Consider the following 12,454-nt stretch of genomic DNA (forward strand, 5'->3'; position numbering starts at 1 on the left):
TTACGTTATTTTATTAAAGTTAAAAGGAATATATTAACATATATTCAGCACCAACGGAAAAAAAAAAGAGAAAACAACTGAAAAGTAGAATAAGGCAGGAGAATCATTCCCTGAAGCCTAGCAGGGGTGGAGGCACAGTTAACCCCAGCACGTCCAGATGTTGCAGCAATGCATCGCTCTAGAGGAAAAAGAGGAAGAGTTCTGTGAGTCAGCAAGGGCCTAAGTGCTGAGTAATCTTTTCATGTCAATGTGGAAGCATCTGGAAATGTGCTGCTTACTGCCCCTCATTATATCAGAGTGAATTGTTTCCCCTAGCAACCGCTCCAACTGTGCCAATAACAGAAGGATATATTCCTGAAGGATCAAAAGCATTATAAAGTACAGCAGGACCCTGTTTAGACGAAATGTGCTTACATTAATCCAAACGATCATATGCTGGCTGAAAGCTACTATAGTACTAGCTGGTGGCACTGAAGAGTGGTGCCAAGTTACCACCCAACCCCCTTACCAACCAAGGACCGTGAAAGTTGCCCCCCTGAAACAAAAGCTCATTAGAACAGAGGGAAAAACAAGAAGGTAAAGGCTGACCGCCTGCCACCCCTGAATGTGAGACTAGGACTGTCACCGTGCCAGGCGGCTGGGGGTCATGTCAAGAGAGGTAGCAACAGAGGAGCCTCAGGCTGATCTTAACAGCCTGAAGGAGGAGGAATAAAGGCAGCAGCTGAGATTGCAGGCTGGGGCAGGGGAGAAGGGGGAAGAGTGCGGGGGGGGGGGGGGGTTGGGCTGGCAGGGGGGAGGGGGAGAGTGCTAGGGTCAAGCTGGGGCTCCGATCTGTACGCCCACTACCTGTACTTGTTAACCAAAATATCAAGTCAAGCATCCATTGCTTTGGCTGCAGCTAAACTGCCTCACCAACCAGCCATGATGAAAGTCATGGCTAATCACATTACGAAGATCCCCCCCGATTACATTCGGGGCTCTCGCGTGAACAAAAGAAAAGGAAAAACACCTCGAAACAAAATCCTGACAATAACCTGGGATCGCCTCACCCAGCTGCTGCCCGGCGTGCAGCAGGGAGGAGCGCCGTCTGCCCCCAGCGCCCCAGCAGCGGAGGCGCGGAAAGGGTTACAGAGAGAGGGGAGGGGGGAGCGCGCGCCGGGCCCAGGAGCCGGACGCAGGCGCCGCTTGTGCGCTGGAAACAAAAAAACCAGAAAAGAGCCACTCCCTCCGCCTCCTTCGGGTGTGCGCAAGAAGCCAGATTTAGCAGGAAGGGAGGGCATGGCAGGCTGCCAGGCCCAGCATGTGACCCGGGACTGAGGGTATAAAACGGGAGGGTGGGCGGCTGAGGGACCAGAGAGGAGAGCCAAGCCAAGCCAGAGCAGTGATGGCCGCTCACGGGACACAGAGAGCTGAAAGGTGAGCATTGAGTTTTGTCCGCCGCGAGAAAGAAGAACCCCTTTTGCTCTCTCCCTTCTGATTGCAGCTTCGTGCTCATGCCAGCGCTTCAGATGCTTTGCCGTGTGGGACACCATCGGGGCAGGAGCCTGGCTGAGCTGTGATCCTGCGGCAGGGGATTGGGGTCTGTCCGGGCTAGAGATGATTTGAGCATGGGGCAGGTTAGGATCTGAGCCCGGAGCATGGTGGGGGGCTGAGCGGATCCTGGGGCAGGAGGTTGGGAGCGCTTCGGGGGAGTGGGGCTGAGTTAATCTCGGGACAGGGGAGGCTGAATGCACAGGGGTTTGGGAGCTCTCCAAGGCAGGAGGAGACTGAGCTAATCCCAGAGCAGGGGGGCTGAGAACTGTCTGGGGCAGTGGGGGTTGAATCGGGGCCTGGGAATTCTGATCCTTGAGCCGGGGACTGGGGGCTCCTGCAGAATCTTCCTGGTCAGCAGCCCAGTTTCCTGAACTTGGATGTTGTGAGTTGCAAAATGAACATGAAAAGCGAATCTTTATTGTCTGTCTTCAGTGTTTATTTTTGGAAGCTGACCAATCTCTTAAAAAAAATGATTTAGAAAGGAACAGAAAACAGTCCCAGGGCATATCATACTGAGCCACGGTGTGACTGCACCTCGAGTACTGTGTGTAGTTCTGGTCGCCCCATCTCAAAAAAGATGTTGTGGAACTAGAAAAGGTGCAGAGGGTGACAAAAATGATTAAAGGGGATGGAACATGTCTCCTATGATTGAGAGGCTACACAGGCCAGGGCTCTTTAGCTTGGAAATGACACGGCTGAGAGGGGACATGATAGACGTTTATAAAATCATGAGTGGGGTGGGACCGATAAATAAAAAACAGCCCATGAAACTAACCAGCAGATTCAAAAACAAATTGTAGAAAGTACTTTTTTACTGAGTGCACTATTAAGCTGTGGAACCTGTGCCAGAGGATGTGATAAAGATGATTTGCACAGTGGAGTTTAAAAGAGGTTTGGACAAATTCCTGGAGGAAAAGTCCATAACACCAGCTCTTACTTCTGGGAGTGAGCAGCAGGAAGTCTGTCTTCACATTAGGATCTCTGCCAGGTACTTGTGACCTGGATTGGCCACAGTCGGAGACAGGAGACTTGGACTCTACGGACCTTCGGTCTGGCTCAGCATGGCATCTCTTATGTTCTTAAGATTTTCGTTAAGCGGAATCCCAGTGTTGGATATTGTATAAACTTTCTGATGAACTATTAGATGTATTACTAGATATGCTGAAACATATAATAGCTGGACAAATTCAGGCAGCCATTCCCTGTCTTGTCTGTATATGTTACCACTCTATGGCTTCTCATTTCTGAGAGCAGTCATTAGTGGTTTATTAAATTTTATATACTGACACATCGGACAAGCCTTCACATTGGTTTACACAATATAAAACAATATCGAAAATACAATGGTCATAAATAGTAACAGCTAAAAATTATAGAGGGTAAAAGAGAGAATCTAGCCATTAAGAGAAATAAAAACCTAAAATTAATAAAATACACATAATCATAAAATTAGCATAAAACATATTAAACTAAATAGAATAAAGGAAACAGAAGGTAACTCCTCGAGGTAGTTTACAAATACATCATTCTTATACTGTGTTGCTTATTTCTGACAAGGCTGATTAGCTGATTCATATTCTGCAAATGCACGTTTAAACAGCCAGGTCTTTAGAATGGCTTTGAATTGCTTTTTTTCGGTGGTAAGTCTCAGTGGTGTAGGTAAATCGTTCCAAAGTTTTGATCCTGCAATCGATATAATACGTTCCCTTACCTGGGATAATCTGGCTGATTTAATAGTAGGAACTGAAAGAAGACCTTTGTTTGCCGATCGCAAATCTCTTTGAGGTACATGCAGACGTATTGATGTATTCAACCATTAGGAGAAAGGGGCTTGTTTTGCTCCTTCTGGAGAGCTGCAGGTGGTTTTTGAAATCTCTGGTGCAAAGTTGGTGGGGATTTTGGAAACTCTAATCCTGGACGATAAAGAAGAAAGCAGGAGAAAAATGAATCTCAGGCAGACTCTTTTCCTGGTTTGAAATTCTAACCCTGGGTTTTTCTTGGTGCTTTCTAGGCGAGATTCTGTATGGGCTGGGGGCCGGTAGGGAGACCTTTTCATGCCCCCTATTGCCAGAGGGATCACCCCTTGCATGCCTGCCTGTTTCTCATCGATCCCTTCTTCCCCTCGCACCCTTAATAAATATAGCACTTCTGTGCCATATCCAAGCCCTCACCATCAAGGGATGCGACCCTGGGCTCCTGCGAGCACGGCGTACCAAATGAATTCAGGGGTCCACCCTTCCTGATGCTTGCCCCCTGTCTGAAACTAGTGCAGATGAAGGAAAGAGAGGGCGGATACATGGGAGCAAAAAAAGAAAATAACAGAATTTGGGAAAGTGTAGGATGAGCCCTGGGCCCACAAGCCGGTACCTAACGAGGAAGAGCTAAAGCCGGTGCTAACACGCACACTTCCCGCGATGACACAGGGGCAAATATTCTAGTGGTCTCCCGTCCCCAGCCCCCATGGGCTGCTTTCAGCGCCGTGCCTTGGATACCGAGCGTCTGTAACAGCCTTCACCTTCTTCCACCCCAGGCTGCTTCGTTGCCCTTCTATCAGCCTTATAAAGCTGGTCTAGCAGGAGGGAATCGCCACAGCCCTCCTGGACACAGTGGTTAACGTTCCACCTCATGATTTTTTTAATTTTATACAGCACCCTTGGAGATTTGTCCGAAGCTTTGAAGGAGGCCACGAAGGACGTACACGTTCAGGCAGAGAACACGGAGTTCATGAGGAACTTCCAGAAGGGACAGCTGTCACTAAGGGACTTCAAGGTAGGCTGGGGCTATAAATACAGGAGGGGAGAGGGCTCTGGAATTTGTTGCCAGGGGATGTGGTTAGTGCAGTTAGTGTAGCTGGGTTCAAAAAAGGTTTGGATAAGTTCTTGGAGGGAGAAGTCCATTAATGGCTATTAATAAAGTTTACTTAGAGAATAGCCACTGCTATTAATTGCATCGGTAGCATGGGATCTTCTTAGTGTTTGGGTATTTGCCAGGTTCTTGTGGCCTGGATTGGCCTCTGTTGGAAACAGGATACTGGGCTTGATGGACCCTTGGTCTGACCCAGTATGGCAATTTCTTGTGTTCTTAATAGTGCTGAGCTGGTAACCGCCTGGCGCCCTTCATTGGCTGGAGGTGACCTCCTCCGGCTGCAAGCTAAGAGGCTTTGCCGCTGCTGCGGGCTGTCAGGAGAACCTTTATTCCTCCACCCAAGCTCCCCGCCATGGCCCTTGACGCTGTATGAGTCATCGGGCCAACCCTAGGACATCAATGTAACTGTTCTGGTGGGGATCTTAGGAAATGCAGAGAGCCTGCTCAAAGAACTGCAAAGCACAAAATGTGTTGCATTGTAGCAAGGCGAGTTTTCCCACTTCCAGCTGTACAGTGCTTCCGCCATAGGGCTGGGATATCTTGTAACTCGATTTGGGGGGGGGGGGGGTCTGCCAGTGTGCTCTTTCCTGTCACAAGCCAGCCAGTCACCAGGTGTAACAGTGCAGGCTGACACGTCACCACCCCCAGGATCAGCAACAATCCTGTCTTTAAAGTGCCGCCACGCTTAAAGGCCACTGGTTCCGGTGCGGTTCTCCTATTCCAAACTTCCATAAGCTGCCACGTAGGGCCTGTGAGGTCCCTCGGTGTGATTATGCTGGCTGAGGCATGCCAAGTGGTACATTTTTACTTAACTCCACGCCTGATTACAAAGCATGCCCTCATTTCTCTCATCCCTGCGTGGAAATGAGATCCCGCAGGTACCTTTGGGTAGTACTGGATGTAACTCCGCATTCGGGGAGACTGAAATCCATGGCTCGGGCAGCAGACTACAGTTCGTGTCTTTGTTGGGAGGCAGGTTCCCTGCAGAGGCGACACACTCAGTCGCAGGGATGGAGGGAAGGCTGCTGCGAGCTACGGGGGAGGGGGGGGCGGGACTTCATCCCTTGTGGCCAGCGAGGGGTTCCCAGTGTCGCCCAGGCATGCAGGCTGGGGTAAGGTGGGAAGTTATGATCCTCGCTCTTGATGGGTTTTCTGTAACTAATGTTCCTAGTTACCGGGCATCATTGGATAATATCTGCCCACCTCAAAAAGGCTGGGAACTTAGGCCGGGCATCAGAACCGCAGCTCCTGCCTCCTGCAGCCAGGCTTGCACTGCTTGCTTTGCAGAAGCTTTCTCATGGGACGTCAGATTCCGATAACTTTATTGACATGACAATTTTACATGCACTGCCAAAGTAACATATAAAAGGAGAGGGGAAAAGCTACAAAATAATAACAGTAAAGTTACAGGATGTACAATACCAGGGACCTTTGATTACTATTCTTTAACAACTGTAACTCCCTTTGAACGCTCATGGTGGAAGAGTGATGATGCTGAGCTCCCGGTCTCAGGGTTTGCTGCTGGTCCATATTGCCCCTGGCCTGATTATATTTCTGGCCTCGTGGCAGGATATCACATATTGTGCTGCTCTTCCTCCTCTTTCCCTCCCCAGGATTATAAAGAGTTTTTCCTGCTCATTCTTTTGTGGGATGTCTTTGATGTTCTCTGGAAGCTTTTGGTTTATGCGCGTCTCTGATATTTTTATCTCTGAATGTCAGGCAGTACAGGAGGATGCATTTCTTTTTCTATTTCTCTGGTTTCTTGGGGGGTTCCAGTTCAATTTTTTTTTTTTGCCTGCATCTTTCTGATTCTAGTCTGTGATCACTTAGTCTATATTTGGTGAGGGTCTGTCTGGGTTTTTTTTTGGACTTGTGACCCAGGTAAGGGATACAGCTAGCATGTGGTTTTTTTTTTTTTTTTGTTTTTTTTTCTGTGTAGCAGTCCAGCTTGTTCTGTTTTACAATCTCCACATCCCAGATAGAGGTGCATCACTGTTCTAGGGCCATTGCAATGTTGGCATTGCCATGTATTTGTAGGCTGGGGTTGTAGGAGTTTGAGTTCCTGATCTTAGTGCTGATTTGGTATGGTGGGACGCCTCTGCTCCCTGTGATTAGAGGTGCCCCTTCCCTAGCTTGGTCAGGGGAGGATAAGAGCTCCTCAGACCTGAGGCTGGCACTGGGGGAGCCACTGAGCTATACCCGCATTCCCTTGCCCCTCCCCCCCCCCCCCCCCCAGGGTGGGACTGCTTCTTCCTGCAGGGAGGGAGGCACTGGGAACCCATCCCATAAGGAACAACCTGATTAATGACATCATCAGCTTTATACGCTAATTTCCTCTGCACAGTAATTAGCCATAAAACTTTATTTTCTCTAGTAAAACGAACTGGCAGTCTCGGTTCAGCTTCGCGGAGCCACTGTTTCTTGCTTGCTCCCTCTGCCTCCTGGCAGATGTTAAATGCTTGGTTTTTTTTTTGTCCATGGGTTTCAGCTGGTGATGGCCTCTCTGTATTACGTTTACGAGGCCCTGGAGGAGGAGATTGAACGGAACAAGGAACACCCTGCCTATGCCCCCGTTTACTTCCCGGTGGAGCTGCACCGGCGGGCCGCCCTGGAGGAGGACCTTCGCTACTTCTACGGGCCCAGCTGGCAGCGGGAGATCTCCTGTCCGGAAGCCACCAGGAAGTACGTGGAAAGGCTCCACCACGTGGGGCAGCAGGAGCCCGAGCTGCTGGTGGCTCACGCCTACACCCGCTACCTGGGGGACCTGAGTGGCGGGCAGGTGCTGAAGAAGATCGCCCAAAAGGCCTTGCACCTGCCCGCCTCTGGAGAGGGCCTGGCCTTCTTCTCCTTCGACGCCGTCTCCAGCGCCACCAAGTTCAAGCAGCTGTACCGCTCCCGCATGAATTCCATCGAGATGAATGACGGCACCAAGGCGAAGGTCCTGGAAGAGGCCAAGACCGCTTTCCTGCTGAACGTGAAGGTGCAGTATTCAGCACGGTGCAGCCCCAGAGGGGAAGCAGGACACTAAGCGCAGGCCATGCACACAGCAACCCGGGGGGGGGGGGGGGGGGGGCGCAGGGCTATGGACAGAGCAGTCTCTTCCAGCCTCCAGGGAGGAGAGAAGAGGCAATGCTTTTTCTCTTGCTGGCTGGAGGTGGGAATCCCGCAAACTCGGAGAGTTTAATTTCTCTCATGCCCAACTCAAGACCACGCAATATGTGAAAGATGGAGGGGGATGAGGGGAATGGGGCGTGGTGGAAAGTACGTGCATGTTCGGAGAGTGTGGGGGGTGGGGGAGGTCATTGAGATGTCCTCTCACTTTCACCACATCATTGCACAGGAGTACTGATAACTGCACAAGGTCCCGTGCACCCTAAAGGCAGAACCAAGAAGTCCCATACACCGTCATGGCATGTTCCAGTATTTTTCTTCATGTGTGCTCCCATACTTGCTTTACACAGACATCTCACTGCATGAAGCAGGTTTGTCAGGAACATGACCTAGAGGCAAAGAGAAGGGTATAATATATGTCTGCATTTACGTGGCCCCCTAACATAGGGCCCTGTACAATAAACCACAAAAAGGGACAAGGTCCCTTCCCTTAAGAGCTTACAATCTAAGTGGCTACCTGAAGCGATAGGAGATAAAGTGACTTGCCCAAGGTAACAAGGAGTGCGAGTGTGAGGGGCAGCGTTGGAAGCCCGGTTCAGCCTAGAGCTGGATTTAGGCATAGACAATGTAGGCACAGAGCTAGGGGCCCAAATTCTACAACTGTCTAAAAACCCTCCCCTGCCCCTGGCCACAGCTCTGAGATTTCCAGGGGGAAATCTCCCTACCCTGACTGAGTTCCCTGCCTAGGCGTGCTATAATTTTAAATCCTTTCTTGAGCCTGGGCTGATGATCCCTAGCCTAGTACTCAAAGCACGTGGGTCATGCCCATTGATTTGGTGGTGTGATTGAATGTGTTTTTTGTTTTATTGTGGCCACAGGTTTTTGAAGAGCTGCAGGCAATGGTGTCTGGACCTGCTATGAACGGTGGAGTAATCCAAGAGAAGCCAGAGCTCCGGAAGCGAGACTTCAGCAGAGAGAATGGTGAGGATTTGATTAAATCCGTCAGTAGCACAGGAAGCAGGGCTGGAATCTCATCCAGTGCCGTACCACGCAGGCGGCTCTTGGGCCGCAATGCACTGAAATGTCCAAGAGGCAGGGATGGGATTTAGGATCTCGCCGCCCCCTAGGCACTTTTGGTGTTTTTACTCCCCAGCCTCCTGTAAGGGTCTGTTACAGGACAGCACGAGATTCAGCAGAGCTGGAAAGAAACACATTTTAGCCAGCCTGCCTCTAAACGTTTGCCACCCTAGGCACAGGCATAATGGATGCCAATTGAGAAATCCAGGGTGGCCAAGGGGCTCTCCCTGCCCCGCACACCTTGCTCATTTCCTCCATCAGGTCTCTGCTGCTCCCCTTCCCCAGACGGCATGCCCACGTAGCTCCAGAATTGCCCCTCACCGGCCTCAGGGACGCCTCCTCTGAAGTACACCTTCTGCGTCACTTGTTGGTCGGCAGGGGTCACTGTGGTAGCCATAGCTATCTTTCCTCCCGCTCTGGGCCTAAGTCTGCCACCTGTGCAGCAAAACCCAGGCCTAGTTGACCCTGATAGATTGAGAATGTGAATCTGGATCTCCCTTACTCCAGCCTAATCCTTGAGATATTGTAGTGGGGGGGACTAAGCATGCTAGTCCCGGTGTCTCTTCTCTGTGCGAACTGCCTGGCTGATTGGGCGCTAGCTGGTATGAGCCCTCCTGGCCCGGATGGGCTAGAGGCAACAGTTTTTTTTTACCTGCAACCTACAGACAATCCTCCTCCCCCCATCAGGCAGCAAAAGCTCTGTTCTCTATCATCTATGTTTTTCTATTGCTTACACTGCTGAGGCCTGAGCACTTGGCCCCTGGTTCATCTCTGGTTTTTGTTTTTTTTTTCCCTTGCAGATCAGACATCCACAAGCAAGAATGGGCCTAGGGGGATTCAGCAGCAGCGGGTTGCGGGTGTGCCACTCCTGCGCTGGGCTCTCATATTTAGCCTGGCAGTGCTATCCGTTGCCGTGGGCTTGTATGCCTTGTGAAGGATGGGAGGGGGTAATCCAGGCCTTCTCTCGTCCTGACCCTCAACCCATACTGATCCAACAGACTTATATTTGCTTAGGCGTGTCTCCCGATCCTTCAGAGCCCGTGAACCCTGCCTCTCACGGACAGGAGGCATCGGCACCATTTATGCTCTTGGCCTGGAGATCAGATCACCACCTGCAGGCTGTGGCCCAGGACCCAGGAGGGCACGGGCTTCCGTCACCACAGAGGAAGAGCGTCTTGAGTCGGATTGCTTTCTGAGTACTGAGCAAGCACTACCAAAACGAGCAATCATTTATCCTCGACCTTGTAATGGAGCCTTGGCATCTGTCACCATCCTCACCTTGGGGCTGTTTTCTTGGTGCTGCGATACACAGAAAGGGAGCAAAGCCTTAGTGAATGAGGCTCGAATTCTGCCAACTGATGGGGGGGGAAACATCTTAGAAAGTTCCTGCTGGTAATTTTATATACGCACAGGTTTATGGCAGTGACTATAGTGCAATCACTTCAGACGAGTTAGATTGGTAGCACTCGCCAGGGTCTACCCTAGCCCAGGTCTAACATCCCTCATGTCAAGTGGACAGACTCTGAAGCCACTGTAGAGAAATGACCACAAGACGAGAAGGGCATCCTGCTGCGTGAGTGCCCTGGCTGCACCCCACTGCTGCCGCATCTGTCTGTGCACCTCGAGCGTCTTCCTGCTTTCTCTGGAGCGGGGCCTTGAGGAAGGCTCTGGCTTTCCCTATCTAGAGCAGATTTCTGGGAGCAGTGGCCCCCCCCCCCCCCCACGTGGCTCTGGGACTGGGCCCTTAGCTGGTATATTACCATTAGCCTGAGGGAGACTTCATCATATTTGTCCAGTGCTGTCCCAAGATCTCCGGGGGAGGGGGGGGAAACGGGACGTCGGTGGCTACGGAAGAGAACGCGTGAAAGTGAACAATGCCAATAAGAGGACGCTTTTTCTTTAGACAAGGATGCGCTGTAAAGTTACCCCCACTGACCTGGGCCCAAGATGCCAAGTGGCCATTTCTAACATTCTGCCTTATGCTATGAGGCACTCCTCACCTTTTGGCAACATTTCTAGTGGATAAACTTTGTAAGGCCAGAATGTACCCATCCACTTCACAGCAGTCTGAACCTGCAGTCTGTGGGCCCACTGGACCTGAGCGTGTTTTTTTCCCCCCTTTATGTATTTTCCAGCATTCATATTTTTTTTAAATCTAATACTGTTATTTCTGGACTCCCCTCTAGCCAGAGTGTGAGAGACACAAACTGATTTAGACATTTTCATTTTGTTTCAAGGAGAGGCCCTGGATTTTGAACCGGAAGCCAGAAAATAGGAAGCCTTCAGCTCCCAGGGGTCTCTCCTATACACTTCCCGAGAGGATGATTAGGAAGATTTAGGTGGAAGGCATTAACCAAAGAGGGAGAAAAACACTGGACCATGAATGTAGCAAACTAAGGGACCCAGCAATTCATATAATAAAGAAAGGAATTAACTGTAGCACTTGGAGGTTGGAGAGGGATGGGAATCCGTGCAAGCACACAGTCCTTATTTTAACCTTTTTGTGTCTTGATATGTGGAGGTGGGGGAGGACCTGTCTTGTCTTGTGATATAATTGCTGCATTATTCAGGCCCACTGAATCCTGCTGCCAGAGGGCAACGTCCAGCCCTCCCCCCACCTACCCATGGTTTGTAGCTTAGGATGAGCACGTGCAGAAGGGACCACTTTAACCAGGGTAAGACTCTCTCCAGCCACCCAGGTGGGAATACCAGTAACTAATGAACAATATACTTTATCATACTTCCTGTGATGCGGCCTGTAAAAAATCGAGTCACCTGGTTTGCTTTCGTCTAGTATTCGGTGACAACGGGAGAGAAATCGCGTGTGTTGGATATCACAGAGCGAGCTGGCTAAGGGTCTGAGCTTCATTCTCTCACTCGGCCGTGCCTTTGCTAGCATCAGAAGTGCTGGCACAGAAACCATTGGCATCCTCCGAAAGAGTCCTGGGCGTTTCTGACAAAACACAACATAAGATTTCAGAATTGTTTTTGTTTAAAGCTGGTAGCCATGTTCATATGCATTTTTTGTTTAAGAAGATCAAATTAACTCTAGATTTGTTACTAGTACTAAGCCTTTTTAATTCTGCCTTGTGCATAACCACTGAACTTGTTTGCCTTGGTATCCACCCCTGAGGTGGCTGCATGTTTCGGCAGCAGTATGGTTATAGAGCATGGCAGAATCCAACTTGATATCAGACACAATGCAACATTATTTTTTTATTTTTAATGTATTGCTTTATCTGTGTATTCAAGCAGCATTTTGCCCAGTCATGTCTTTTTCTTTTCCGCTCGTTGCCCTAGCTTCCCAGTCATTGCAAAATCCAGCTTGCATTTCAGTGAAGTCGTTCCACTTTCTAGCCAGAGTTCTTGTGCCAAAATGATTATCTTAGTTAATGCTGAAGTTGTATGGAATCACCAATTAACACATCTTTAGCCTTGTGGCGTTTTGTCTTTTTTTTTTTAATGGGTAATTTATATGCTTAACCTGTTTAAGCTTTTTTTTGTACTTAATAAAATGACGGATTTTTTTAAAACAATTTGTCTCTCCTGCAGAATTCTCTTTTAGGGATGGGAAGGGGGTTGTTCCTTGGACCGATGTTCCCACAGCACAGTGCCCTGTGAAAGGGCCTGACTGACGCGCCACCAGCCTTTGCTAAGGTGGTCCTGCCACAGAGAACCCATTCGCTTTACCAGAAGAGAGGAGGGGGGCCCAGCAGGAAGGCTGTACGCCTCTCCCCTTTCTTTTTACATTGCACCTGAACAGCAGTCAGCTGCTTGGTGGCGAGTTTGGTTTTTAGCATTGTGGTGGGAATATTGACACTGGAGGGATGGACCTGTTCTGGAACATTCTGGGGTGATATTCCCTCTG

The 12,454-nt window shown here is 49.9% G+C and overlaps 1 protein-coding gene across 2 annotated transcripts; it reads left to right on the forward strand.

Moving 5' to 3' along the window:
• Positions 1-1,269: 1,269 nt before the first annotated feature.
• HMOX1 (heme oxygenase 1) lies at positions 1,270-12,119 on the forward strand. 2 transcript variants are annotated; one of them, XM_029590417.1, is made up of 5 exons: positions 1,270-1,416; positions 4,182-4,302; positions 6,887-7,378; positions 8,388-8,490; positions 9,387-12,119. In XM_029590417.1, the coding sequence occupies exons 1-5, from the start codon at positions 1,385-1,387 to the stop codon at positions 9,518-9,520; spliced, it is 882 nt and encodes a 293-aa protein (XP_029446277.1). In that variant the 5' UTR covers positions 1,270-1,384; the 3' UTR covers positions 9,521-12,119. The 2 variants fall into 2 exon arrangements, with proteins under 2 accessions (XP_029446277.1, XP_029446278.1); XM_029590418.1 differs by lacking the exon at positions 4,182-4,302 and having other exon boundaries at positions 1,317-1,416.
• Positions 12,120-12,454: the final 335 nt, after the last annotated feature.

The sequence above is a fragment of the Rhinatrema bivittatum genome, chromosome 2 (assembly GCF_901001135.1).
Source record: "Rhinatrema bivittatum chromosome 2, aRhiBiv1.1, whole genome shotgun sequence".
NCBI classification, from domain to species: Eukaryota; Metazoa; Chordata; class Amphibia; order Gymnophiona; family Rhinatrematidae; genus Rhinatrema; species Rhinatrema bivittatum.